Source organism: Herpailurus yagouaroundi, unplaced genomic scaffold, assembly GCF_014898765.1.
Source record: "Herpailurus yagouaroundi ecotype Mexico unplaced genomic scaffold, PumYag 182, whole genome shotgun sequence".
NCBI lineage: Eukaryota > Metazoa > Chordata > Mammalia > Carnivora > Felidae > Herpailurus > Herpailurus yagouaroundi.
This window is the reverse complement of record NW_024412413.1, coordinates 511,587-523,075: the sequence shown is the minus strand read 5'-3', so window position 1 is coordinate 523,075 and position 11,489 is coordinate 511,587. Positions and strand designations below refer to the sequence as shown.

General features: G+C 61.0%; 1 protein-coding gene across 5 annotated transcripts in view; it reads right to left on the bottom strand.

Moving 5' to 3' along the window:
* The window catches only part of TUBGCP6 (tubulin gamma complex component 6), a 31,196-nt gene that overhangs the window by 13,092 nt on the left and 6,615 nt on the right, over nucleotides 1–11,489 (bottom strand). For all 5 annotated transcript variants that reach the window (XR_005795122.1, XM_040490488.1, XM_040490485.1 and 2 more), the window contains exons 3-16: nucleotides 10,734–10,944; nucleotides 7,456–7,629; nucleotides 6,336–6,457; nucleotides 5,511–5,568; nucleotides 5,049–5,158; nucleotides 4,821–4,912; nucleotides 4,584–4,723; nucleotides 3,551–3,700; nucleotides 2,805–2,886; nucleotides 2,625–2,713; nucleotides 2,427–2,542; nucleotides 1,357–1,495; nucleotides 961–1,029; nucleotides 1–753 (exon numbers count right to left, since the gene is read on the bottom strand). The exon at nucleotides 1–753 is cut by the window's left edge and continues 370 nt beyond it. Coding sequence is in view for 4 of the 5 variants with exons in the window: in XM_040490488.1 (XP_040346422.1) it covers nucleotides 1–753; nucleotides 961–1,029; nucleotides 1,357–1,495; nucleotides 2,427–2,542; nucleotides 2,625–2,713; nucleotides 2,805–2,886; nucleotides 3,551–3,700; nucleotides 4,584–4,723; nucleotides 4,821–4,912; nucleotides 5,049–5,158; nucleotides 5,511–5,568; nucleotides 6,336–6,457; nucleotides 7,456–7,629; nucleotides 10,734–10,944 (2,305 nt within the window). In the remaining variant the exon portion in view is untranslated. The remainder of the gene's footprint in view (nucleotides 754–960; nucleotides 1,030–1,356; nucleotides 1,496–2,426; nucleotides 2,543–2,624; nucleotides 2,714–2,804; nucleotides 2,887–3,550; nucleotides 3,701–4,583; nucleotides 4,724–4,820; nucleotides 4,913–5,048; nucleotides 5,159–5,510; nucleotides 5,569–6,335; nucleotides 6,458–7,455; nucleotides 7,630–10,733; nucleotides 10,945–11,489) is intronic.

Here is an 11,489-nt window from a genome sequence, read left to right as displayed (position 1 = left end):
AGACACGTGTCCGTGGACGTTCCATCGAGGTCGGGAGGGGGCCACGTTGCACACATTCTCTCCCACCTTGATGCCGGCGTCAGACACGTGTCCGTGGACGTTCCACTGTGGTCGCGAGGGAGCCATCCCAGAAGCATAACCCCCTGCGGGAATGCTGCCCCCTGGCACATGCCCAAGGAGCTGCCCCATGGCCTGGCTACTCCCTTCCTGGGAGGATCTGAGTCTAGGGGGGTGTGAGTGAGGCACAGCCATTGGCCCATCTGGGACACATGTGTTCTCCAGCTGCATGAGACTGTCCCTCCACAACTGCTGCCCCTCATTACTCGAGCCACTTCCTACAGTCTGGAGAGACGCTGGGGAAGCCAAGGTGACCACAGCCGGCCTCAGGATAGTTCTGAAATCATACTCCTGTGGCCCAGAGGGCTCTGTGCCCGCCACTTCAGACACAGCAGAGGGAGGCAGGTCTGAGCCGATGGTCTGCAGCGCCTCCTCCAGGATGGGGCCCACACCAGCGTGCTCAGCCTCTCCAGCCTCCCGGGCTGTGGGCAGGAAGTCTTGGATACCGAGGCCCTCGGAAAATGGCCCCGGCCTGTCCACCCGCTCTGGCTGCGGGCCACAGACCGCCGCGACCAGAGGCCGGGGGAGCCGCGGTGTCTGGGCGCTTGGGCAATCATAAGCAGCCACGTGCCGCCCTGCATACCCAGAGTCACAGGTGCTGCCTCCGGCTAAGTGCTCGGGGCCTGGAGACGAAGCCTGAAACAGAAGTGGGTGTTGGTCCCTCCAGTCATCCGGCTCCGTCCCCCGAGCTCAGTTCTGCAAGCAGCACCAGAGCTCACCAGGTGGGGAAGTGTCGGGACGAGCCAGGCCCAGCACCCACTGTGCCCCCAGGGCAGCGCACACCGGAGCATCCAGCTCACGGAGCCCCTGCTGCACCCCCGACGCCTGCCCCCAGCCCCTCACCTGGGAGTGTGCACCAGGGAGGACGGCTGGGGCCTCCAAGGACTTCTCGCACACGTCCTTCAGCATCTCCTGAAATTCAACCACCAGGGTGGGCATCCAGCCCACTCAAGCCAACCCCGAGCCTCAGCGCCCTAACCCTAACCCTAACCCACCACCCCCGTGGCGAGGAGACGAGAAGAGGCTCGTGCCGCACTCTCTCGCAGCCTGGGCCTACAGGGAGCCACGGCCCCGTCTGTGTCGTCTGAGGGCAGGACGCTCACGTTCCAGTCTTGGCGTCTCTGAGCAACGGATGCGAGTTACCGCCCCTCCCCCAGAACACAGGCCTGTGTGCCACCTCAGGGGCTCTGAGTCCCCCAAAGCCCAGGGGAGGGGCTCCATCGGAAACCACAGGGATACCCGAGTGCGCTTCTCATCTTCTACGAGGAAACGCAGCCGCGCGCCTGCCAGTCTGTGCCTCTGGATCTTCCACAGCGCCTTCTGCTCTCGACGAGCCGCTTCTGCAGACAACTTGCTGTAATGGTCCACCAGCGCCTGCCTGAAGCCACGCCCAGAGATGTTGCCACAGTCACCCGGTGCTGTCCAGCTGGTGCCCGGGAGGCTAGGATGGCTCACGGCAGAGGCCCTCGGCGGGCAGTCTGCACTGCTGGCAACCTCCCGGGCCAGCAGCTGCTCCCTCCGGCACCCCCACGGCCCCCGTGGGGGCCTCGCCAGGCAGGTCTTTCTGCCCAGAAGACTGGGAGCCCGGGTGGGCAGGCCCCCGCCAGGGCTCAGCAGATGACTGCCGAACAAATGCCAGAATGAGCCCTATGCAGCCGCAGCCGGAAGCAAAAGGCCGGCAGGGGGCCCGGGGGGTGGAAATGAGCCCTACGAGGCCCGAAGCGAAAGGACAGGCAGGGGGCCTGGGCTGCCAGGCCTCTCTTCCTGAGCTGCACAAAAGGTGCCTTCCCAATCTGCCGGTGCCAAATGCAGAGAACTCGGGACAAATCGAGAGGTACACAGCAGCAAAGCCCAAAGCTACCACATCGCTCCTGGTGATCTGGGCCCTCTCACCACAAGCACCCGGGTTCAGACCTGGGCTGGCTCATTCCCACCTGGCGGCCCCAGACCAGGGGCACAGCCTTTCTGCTACAAACAGGAGAACAATATCCAGCCACCCACCCACCCACACACACACACCAGGGTCCAGGCGCACACGCAGACGCATGCTCCATCACCAGTATCCCAGGCCAGGACCTGAGACAGACGACAAGCAGCAAGTGACAGTGCCCCACAGAGGTGCCGCTGGGAGACACCAGGGACACAGGGGAGGGCAGGACAAGTTAATGGCACCAAAGCAAGATAAGCAGTCAGTTCAGGGGGACATTCTGCGTCCAGACTCCTACTCTCCCTACCTGGGAGATCTTCAAAGGAAAGAGAAGACCATCACAAGACCACCCCAGGAGGATCAGCCCGTGGCGGCCACCTACCTCGCCTTCCTCTCCAGCTGCTCCTCCAGGGCCCTCAGCCTCCTCTCCCTGTCACGGAGCTCTCGGGCATAGCCGAAGTCGCCGTCCGGGTCCTCCTGCCTGGCCGCCCGGCGCCTCTGCACACAGGACCCACACGCGGTCTTGCTGGTCACAGCCAGACTCCGTGGGCCCACACCCACACCGGCCCCCCCAGCTTACCTCCTGGTCCCTCACAAACTGCTCCTTCAGCCGCTGGAACTGCTCTCGCTTCCGGGCATCCAAGGCCATGCGTTCAGACGTCTGCCGGTCTAGTGGAGATGGGAGAGGCGGTGTTACCTGCAGCGGGTAGGTGGGGGGGGGATGACAGAACCGCAGGGGGAGGCCCCGAACACCACGCACCACTGAGCGCTCGCAGGACCCTGGATGCTGCCTCCCGGGCCTGGACAATCAATTCTTGTTTGGCGATTTCCATTCGTAATTCCTGAAAAGAGCCATCTGTAAACACCACATCCTAACTCCCTACCTCCTCCCTCCAGGCCAGCCTGGGGGTGGGGGCTGCGCACACCCAGGCCAGCCCCTCCAGCTATGAAGGCGCCCCACCCTGCACAGCAACAAGGCGAGGTAGTCTACGCACCCTCAGAGCAACCCAGGGCCGAGACCCAGGGCCAAGACCCCAGGCCTGTGTGTGCCCACCCCGGAGGGCTCCCCAACAGGGAAGGAGGGCCAGCCCCCTCCCCTCCTTCAGCTCTACCCCCTCCCCCTCTACTTGCTCTCTCAGGTCTGCCCACCCCACCACCCTCCCGTATCTCCCTGTGGCCACCAGATGCCAGGCCAGAAAGGGCTCTCCATCAAACCCCTCCCCGGGTACACAAAATACTCAAAAGTTCGGGTCAGTACACCAGCCCCTTCCAAGCAGGGGAGGAGCTCACAGAGGCCACCGAGTACAGGAGCCTTGGGTCCTGCTGTCCTGCAGTCACTGCTCAGCCAGTCCCAGAGAAGAGAGGACAGAGCCCCTGCCCCGTGCACCCCCCACCCAGGTACCCTACCCGGACAGAGAACACGAGGGCCAGCCTCACCATGTCCCACGCCCCTCCCCATCAGCCCAAGGCCCTTAGAGGGAAGGAGGGGCAAGGAAAGGCCGGCACCTTCTCCTCCTTGCTGATGGAGCTATGGCGCGCCACCCTCTCCATGCGCCCCACGTAGATGGCGCAGTCCCTCTCCACCTCCTTCAGCTCCTCCGGGGAGAAAATCACCGAGATCCGAGGGACAGGGACGTCGGACCAGCAGAGGTAGTGCTGCCAAGAGGGAGAACCTGAGGTGAGCCCAGCGACACACAGACCCACAGCCGGCTCCTCCTGTTTCCGGTGACTCGTGGGGACAGCTCGCTTTCTCAGAAACACCTCTTTCGACCAAGGGGCACAGCTCCAGGGCCATCACAGACGGGCTGTGGGGGTCTCTGCCCGGGCCAAGGCTGCCCTGCGGCACAGGCCATCCTGCCTCCCAGGAACAACCCTCTGGAAGCTGTGAAGACAGCAATCCCCTCAGCCTCCCTCACTGGGAGGAGCGTGGGCCGTGGACACGGCACTCACAAACCGCGGTTGGCCCAGACGCCACTGCTGGCCGCCCCCGAGGCCTGGCCCTCCCCACGTCCGGGCAGCTCCATTTTTTTCTTGGCCCAGCGCAGGAGGGGCCCCGTTAGCCACAGGCTGAGCCTGGCCCCTCCCCAGCCCCATACAGGCAGCCCACTTGCCTCCCTGCTCAGACAGCAGCAGCACCCCTGGCGCAGGGCCTCAGCCCCACGGACGATGGGGAAGCTGCTGTCCAGGCCTCCCCTTTGGAGGAGGCAACCCTGGCAACCCCTTCTTCCCCACCCTCCCAGCCAGGACACGGCTCCCTGCGGATGTGGCCCAGCCCTGGCCCGCCTGGGGCAGCTCCCTGTGCAGAGGGACAGAGGGAACCCTTGCCCACCGGGGCGGCACCCCCCCCACCCCCGTGCACAGAGAGGGAGGAGCCCCCTGCCCCTGAGCCTCTGAATGCCTCGACTTTCCCTCCTGCCTTTGAACAGAGCTGCTGGTGACACTCGGGGAAACTGAGACAGCGGTCACCACAAACTAAGGACAGACGGCCAGGTCTCAGGGGACGGGGAGCAAGAGCACAAGAGGGGGCCGGGGGGCTCACCCGGGGGCAGCAGAGCTTCAGAAGGTTGATGGTCTTCCCGCAGACATACACGTCGTGTGCGATATGCTTTAGGAACACGGGGACGCAGTCCTCCACCTCTTTGGAAATGAGCACGTAGCCGTGGGTCCAGTAAAACTTATCTGGATGTGGGACAGGACACACGGCTGGCCACCGTCAGGCACCGGCCCTAAGCCACCTGACGGCAGAGGCCCAGCCCAGCAACCCGCAGCCGCCTACCTCTGAAGCCCAGGTACTCGTGGTTCACCTGGATCATGAACTCGCCGTAAGTATCGCGGAAGAGCCCGCTGTAGACCCAGTCGTGAATGAACCTGCCGGGGCGGGGGGCGGTGAGGCGGCGGTCCGCCCGGCGAGCTGCGGTCCCCTCCTCACACCCCCCCGCCCCCCCCGCAGCTGCCTGACGAGAGGCCGCGGTCACACAGGTGCGTGGACAGAGCGGGACCGCACCTGGTGTAGGGCTCGCAGCTGGTCTGCAGCAGGGACAGCAGCACCGGGTAGTGTTCGTTACTGCAGTTGTCCAGGGCCTCCTGGTACAGGTAGGACAGCAGCCTCACCCCCTGGAGACAGCAGGGGAGGGGGCTCGGCGCACGCCCCACCAAGGGGCCTGCCCTCGACCGCCTCCCCAGTCCCGGATCCCACAGGGCCACCGCTCAGTTAAGAGTGCACAACTCGGGGCGCCTGGGTGGCGCAGTCGGTTGAGCGTCCGACTTCAGCCAGGTCACGGTCTCGCGCTCCGTGAGTTCGAGCCCCGCGTCGGGCTCTGGGCTGACGGCTCGGAGCCTGGAGCCTGTTTCCGATTCTGTGTCTCCCCCTCTCTCTGCCCCTCCCCCGTTCATGCTCTGTCTCTCTCTGTCCCAAAAATAATAAATAAACGTTGAAAAAAAAAAAATTTAAGAGTGCACAACTCACGGTCGGGAACTCGGCCCTCGGTCCCCCGCCGCCCACACCACAGAGCTCGGCCAGGTACCTGGACACACGGACGGGCCCGAGTGAGGCCAGGCAAGAGACACACAGGGCCCCTAGGCCCGTGACACCTCAGCAAACGTGTCCCAGGCCCACTTCTGCCGGCCTCCGTGCTCCAGCTGGAAGAGCACCTGTGCTTCGAGGACCCAGGTTCGGGGTTCCTGCCTGACCCCTCCCTGGACACCCCGTGCATCTCCACCTCCTCGCCAGGCCCGGGGGGGGACTCAGAGCTGCCCTGGCTGCACGACCCCTCCCCTACACTTGCAGCACCCCCACCGCCTCGCCCAGGCAGCCGCCTCTCTAGCCTGGATGACTGGCGGGACCCCTCCCGGGTCCCTCACCCTCTCTGCCCTGCAGCAGTCTGTGCTCCGCGTGACGCCCTCCAGGTGCCCCCAGACTCCTGCCTCCCTCGCTGCACCCCACCTCCAGCCCTGCCTCCTGCAAGGCCTCCCCTCCCACCGACCCTCCCCCTCAGCACCCCTTCTCCAGATGACACCTGCCACTGACGCTCTGCCTGGTGCTGGCTAGCTGGCCCCCGAGCGCCAGGAGCCGGGTCTGCAGGAACCCCGGGTGCCCTTCGGGCAGGAGCCCCCAGCCCTCAACAGGGCCTGCCGCGGCGAGCCACCAACAGATACACAGCACGTGGCACCCGGTGACACAGTACCCAGCGCATGCATCTGGGCGAGGGCCGTCCAGACACGGACCGCGAGGGCCGTTCGCAAAGCCAGTCCCCCACCTGCCCCCACGCTCAGCCGCCATGCTGAGGCTCACCTGAGCTGCCGGCCCAGTTTCTTGAAGAGAAAGCCAATGGTGAGGAGGCTCAGGGTGGCTGGAGTGGAGAGAACGCAAGCCCGGTAATACTGTAGGTACCTCCTCAGGCCGCTGGTGAAGGCCTGTTGGGCAAGGAGGCTGGGAGGAGGGCGGCCAGGCCCCTGGACGTGGCCGCCAAGCTCAGAACGTGAAAGGACGCACTGGGGCTGGGAACGGCTTGCCTTCCGTCCCCCAAGCCTGCAGCTCCATGTTCCAAGGAACAGGCACCTATGGGTCATGCCCAGACACCCCAGCCGCACCAGGAAACCCCACGGGGACGCAGGTGCCAACTCGAGAGGGTTTCTGGCTGCTCAAACCACGAGGGTGGTGGCAGCACATGCGTCCTGGGCCCCGGGCCCTGGCCCTAGCTCAGCAGCCGTCTTCACAGGAGGTCTGCATGGAACGCTCTGGAACAAAAGTCAGTCCACCCACCCGTCACGTCCCACAATCCCCATGCGGTCCCTCCTGTCTTCGTCAGTTCCCTTCTTACTGCCACGGGCCCAGCCTGCGCCGTCTAAAACCCGAGCCTCATCGCATCACCCAATAACACTGCTGCAGGGCCCCACGTGAAGGAACCCGTGCGGCCCGGCCCCCGTGGGCCCCAGCGCTCTGCCTCCTTGGCTCAGCCTCCCTGTTGCTCTTCACTCAGTTCTCCCCAGACGCCCTGCTCCCCTGCTCCGTCTGGATGCCTGCTGCCCCGGGCAGGGGGGGAGCTCTGCCCGGCCTGGAGGCGGCCCGGTCGGCCCCTAGAACTTCACCTGAAGGGAGGACCTTGTGTCAGTCACTGGGCGACTCCTTGAGGACCGGTGGGGACCAGGCAGCATGTACCCACCCCAAAAAGCTCAGGCCCCCCAAATGCTGGCCATACCTCTAGCCCATGGCCCACAGTTAAGTGACAGATGAGCTGAAACATAATCACTGGGGACCCCGTTCCTCAAGAGTCACTACCGGGTTTCAGGCATTACCAAGGGAGGCACGAGGTTTGGTCTCAGTGCTCCCGGGGCAGAACCTGTGAGGCTCCCTCCCAGAATTTGTCATAGCTGTCAGGACGGTCTGACAGCCATGAGACTCAGGCCTGTACCTGGAGCACGAGACCCTTGCTGCATGAAGAGTCCAGTAGAGGCTGCAGGGAGAACTGGCTCAGGCGTGCGTAGTGTGTCCCACACTCGGCCACCTCTGACAGCAGGCTGCTGATGCTCTCGGGGGACGCTCCCGACACGTGGACACCCCGCCTCACCATGAAGGTCTGAGCTGGCTGGACAGGGCAGAGCAGAGGAGAGGCTACTGAGGTCGGGCACCACGTCCCCTTGCACCCACGCACCCAGCCACAGCGCTGCCCGGCGTCCCCGGACCGGGTGCCCCAAACCAACACACCAAAAGTAAGAGCCGAAAGCCAAGAGCAGACGGTCAGAAAGCACAGCCCTCTGTCCCACCCCGAGTACTGAACACACGCAGAAACACAACAGCATCCTTCCTCACCGACCACACTGAGAAAGACGACGTGTCCAGGAGGTCAAGCCAACCGTGGACAAGGGTGTGGGAACACGAGTGACCTCCCACACTCCCCGAGAGGCCCACACAACAATGTCCTCGGGGGCAGAAGCTTTAAAACAGTGCTTGCCATTCGATCTAATGACTGACTCCGAGGGACGTGTCCCAAGGAAATGATGGATGGTTGCTGCTGAGCTGTGCCCTGCAATGACAGTGAGAGCCACAGAGGCCAGCCCCCCTCAGCACTGGCACCTGGCGGGCAGCGGAAGGGCAACACCCAAGCCGGCGGCCCACACCCGAGTGGAGGCCTCAGGCACTCCCAGCCGAGGCATCATTCCCACCAACCCAGGACCTCCCAGCAGGTTAAGTTGGTAAATGTTCTGTTTATCTTATCACAGTTTAAAGAAAACAAAGACAACAAACCACCCTCCCAACTACAGAAGAGCCCAGGACCAGATGATTCTACCAAACAAAGAACTGACACTAACTATTCTCAAACTCTTCCAAAAACTGAAGAGAGGGGAATGCTTCCTAATTCTAGGCAGCCAGTACTACCCTGCTTCCAAAGAAAGATAAAGACAGTACGAGGAGGGAAACTACAGGCCAACATCCCTTGTGAGCAGAAATGCAAACATCTTGGATAAAATACAAACAAATCAAATCCAGCACCATATTAATAGGTGGTTCAACCTATAAAAATCCATCAATTTGGTCTTTGCTGAGGGTCACACTGAGCTGTGAGCTGCTTCAGAGCGGTCTTTGGAAGTCAGCCCCGTGGCAGAAAACATCAAGACCCAAGTTCAAGAACTACCAGTCTGCCCCTACATTTTTAAGTTTATTTATCGGGGGCGGGGGGGGGGGGGGGGGTAGGAATGGAGGGAGACAGAATCTCAAGCAGGCTCCGTGCTGTCAGCACAGAGCCTGATACAGGGATCACACCCAAGAACAGTGAGATCATGACCTGAGCTGAAACCAGGAGTCACACACTTAACCGACTGAGCCACCCAGGTGCCCCCCCATTCCCCTGACTGCCCTTTTTGACAGCTGCTTTCCCCAACCAGAACCAGACCAGGAACCGTGGGCAGAACTATCTGGATTTCATGACTGCTGGCGGAAGTGATGTCTGTGGTCAGATGGTGACAAGTCTCTCTGTCCCTGTCCCGGGTGTCAGCCCAGGACGATCAGTGGGCAGAAGGCATGTTTCCTGGGAAGATTGGAACTGGCACCACCCACCTCACCTCCATCTACCTCCCAGGGTGGTGAAGGGGCACCTGTGTACGTGGTGACTCCCACCCTGGGATCCTGAATCATGGCTTAAGTAACAACAAATACTCGTTAAAGAAGTGAAGTGAAAAAAAAAAAAAAAAAAAACAATGCAATAGGCTGCATTAAAAGAAAAAAAATACGATTATCTCAATTGATATAAAAAAAGTGTTTGACAAAATCCAACACACTCTCATGACGAACACACTCAGTAAAGTAGGAAATATAGGGAACTTCCTCAACACAATAAAGCCCACATACAGAAACCCACAGCTGACAGCACACTCAACGATGGCGAGTCTTTTCCCCCAGGAGGAGGAGATGCCTGCTTTCACCACTTCCGTTTAAAGTAGCGCTGAAAGTCCTAGCCAGAGCAATGAGGCAAGAGAAAAAAATAAAAGGCATCCAAGCTGGAAAGGAAGAAGTTGTCTATTTGCAGAGAATAGGATCTTGAAAAAAACTCTTTTAATTAAAAAAAAAATTTCTTTTTTAGTGTTTGCTTCTTTTTGAGAGGGAGAGAGACAGAGTGCAAGTGGGGGCGGGCCAGACAGAGAGGGAGATACAGAACCCGAAGCAGGCTCCAGGCTCTGAGCTGTCAGCACAGAGCCCGTCGCGGGGCTTGAACCCACAAACTGTGAGATCATGACCTGAGCTGAAGTCAGACACTTAGCCAACTGAGCCACCCAGGCACCCCAATGATGGGATCTCATATACAGGGAACCCTAAAGAACTCCAACCCTGACACGCAAAACACATCAGAACTAATGAACGTATTCAGCAAAGCGGCAGTCTACAAAACCAGTTACTTCTATATACTAGCAATGAAACATCTGGGGTGTCTGGGTGGCTCAGTCGGTTAAACGTCTGGCTCAGGTCATGACCTCGCAGTGAGTTTGAGCCCTGTGTCAGGCTCTGTGCTGCCAGCATGGAGCCTGCTTGGGATTCTCTCTCCCTCTCTCTCTGTCCCACCCCTGCTCTCCTGCTCTAAGTAAATAAATACACGTTAAAAAAAAAAAAGATACAAAAAGGCTGGATACCGCAAGTCTGCAGAATAACGTGTACAAAAGGCTTGATGTTTGTAAATACATCTGTTTACTCTACAAGTGCTCGCTCGGCAAGAGGCAAAAAGGATGCCCTAGGCCCCGCCCACCAGCCAGGAGCTGCCAAGAGCCCTGGGTAAAGCCAGCGACAAGGTCTCCAAACGGCATGGCCCCCTCCTGCCGGGCAGGTGCTCCTGGAGGCTGAGTCTGCACATATCTGAGCGCAGGGAAGGCTCAGAGGGCCCCTTGACACTTCTTGAGGCTAGGCAGGGAAATGGGGGGCACACTTCTACTGTTTCACCAATAGTAATAAACGTCTCACTTTTGTTCAGCTTTACAAGGATGTTAATAAAGAAACACTGTTTAGGACTGAAAAGAGAAGACCGTCGCCATGATCTCCGGGCAGGCCACGGAGCCGGCTTCCAGCCACCCCCAGCACCCAAAGGTTCGCACATGAGGCCACCTGCTTCCCGCAGGGGCTCCCTTCTACCCTGTAGAGCGCCAGGCGGACGGCAGGCCGTCGACACCATGTTGGTGCGGTCACGGTGCGCCGGCGCGCCCTTACCTGGCAGAGGGAGAATGTGGTAGACACAACCCCGATCAGGACATTCAGTGCGTCTTTCACCAGTTCGCACTCCTTCACCAGGACGGGCTGTGGGGCCTGCAGGAGGCCCCCGCCCAGCACCTGTAGCTCCCCTTGGCGGAGCCTGCAGAACCTGTCGAAGGTGTCCCTTCCCGCCTCGGTGAGGTAGGGCTCCTCCTTGTGGCCGGGGGGGCTGTGGGGGAGACAGAGGAGGGGGCACTGAGCAGGGGAGGCAACACGCGCACCTTAGCCGCACGAACAGAAGGCAGGAGAGAGGGGGACTCGCAACAGTAAGACCAGGTGTGAAACCGAAGCAGCAGCAAACGCCCCCACCCGCCCAGTGCCCAAGGGGCACCCGGAGGCCCTCAGGGTGACAGTCACAAGGTATCTGCATGTTAAGAATAAGCACAATGGGGGCGCCTGGGTGGTGCAGTCGGTTGAGCGTCCGACTTCAGCCAGGTCATGATCTCGCGGTCCGTGAGTTCGAGCCCCGCGTCGGGCTCTGGGCTGATGGCTCAGAGCCTGGAGCCTGTTTCCGATTCTGTGTCTCCCTCTCTCTGCTCCTCCCCCGTTCATGCTCTGTCTCTCTCTGTCTCAAAAATAAATAAACGATGGGGCGCCTGGGTGGCGCAGTCAGTTAAGCGTCCGACTTCAGCCAGGTCACGATCTCGCAGTCTGTGAGTTCGAGCCCCGCGTCAGGCTCTGGGCTGAAGGCTCAGAGCCTGGAGCCTGTTTCCG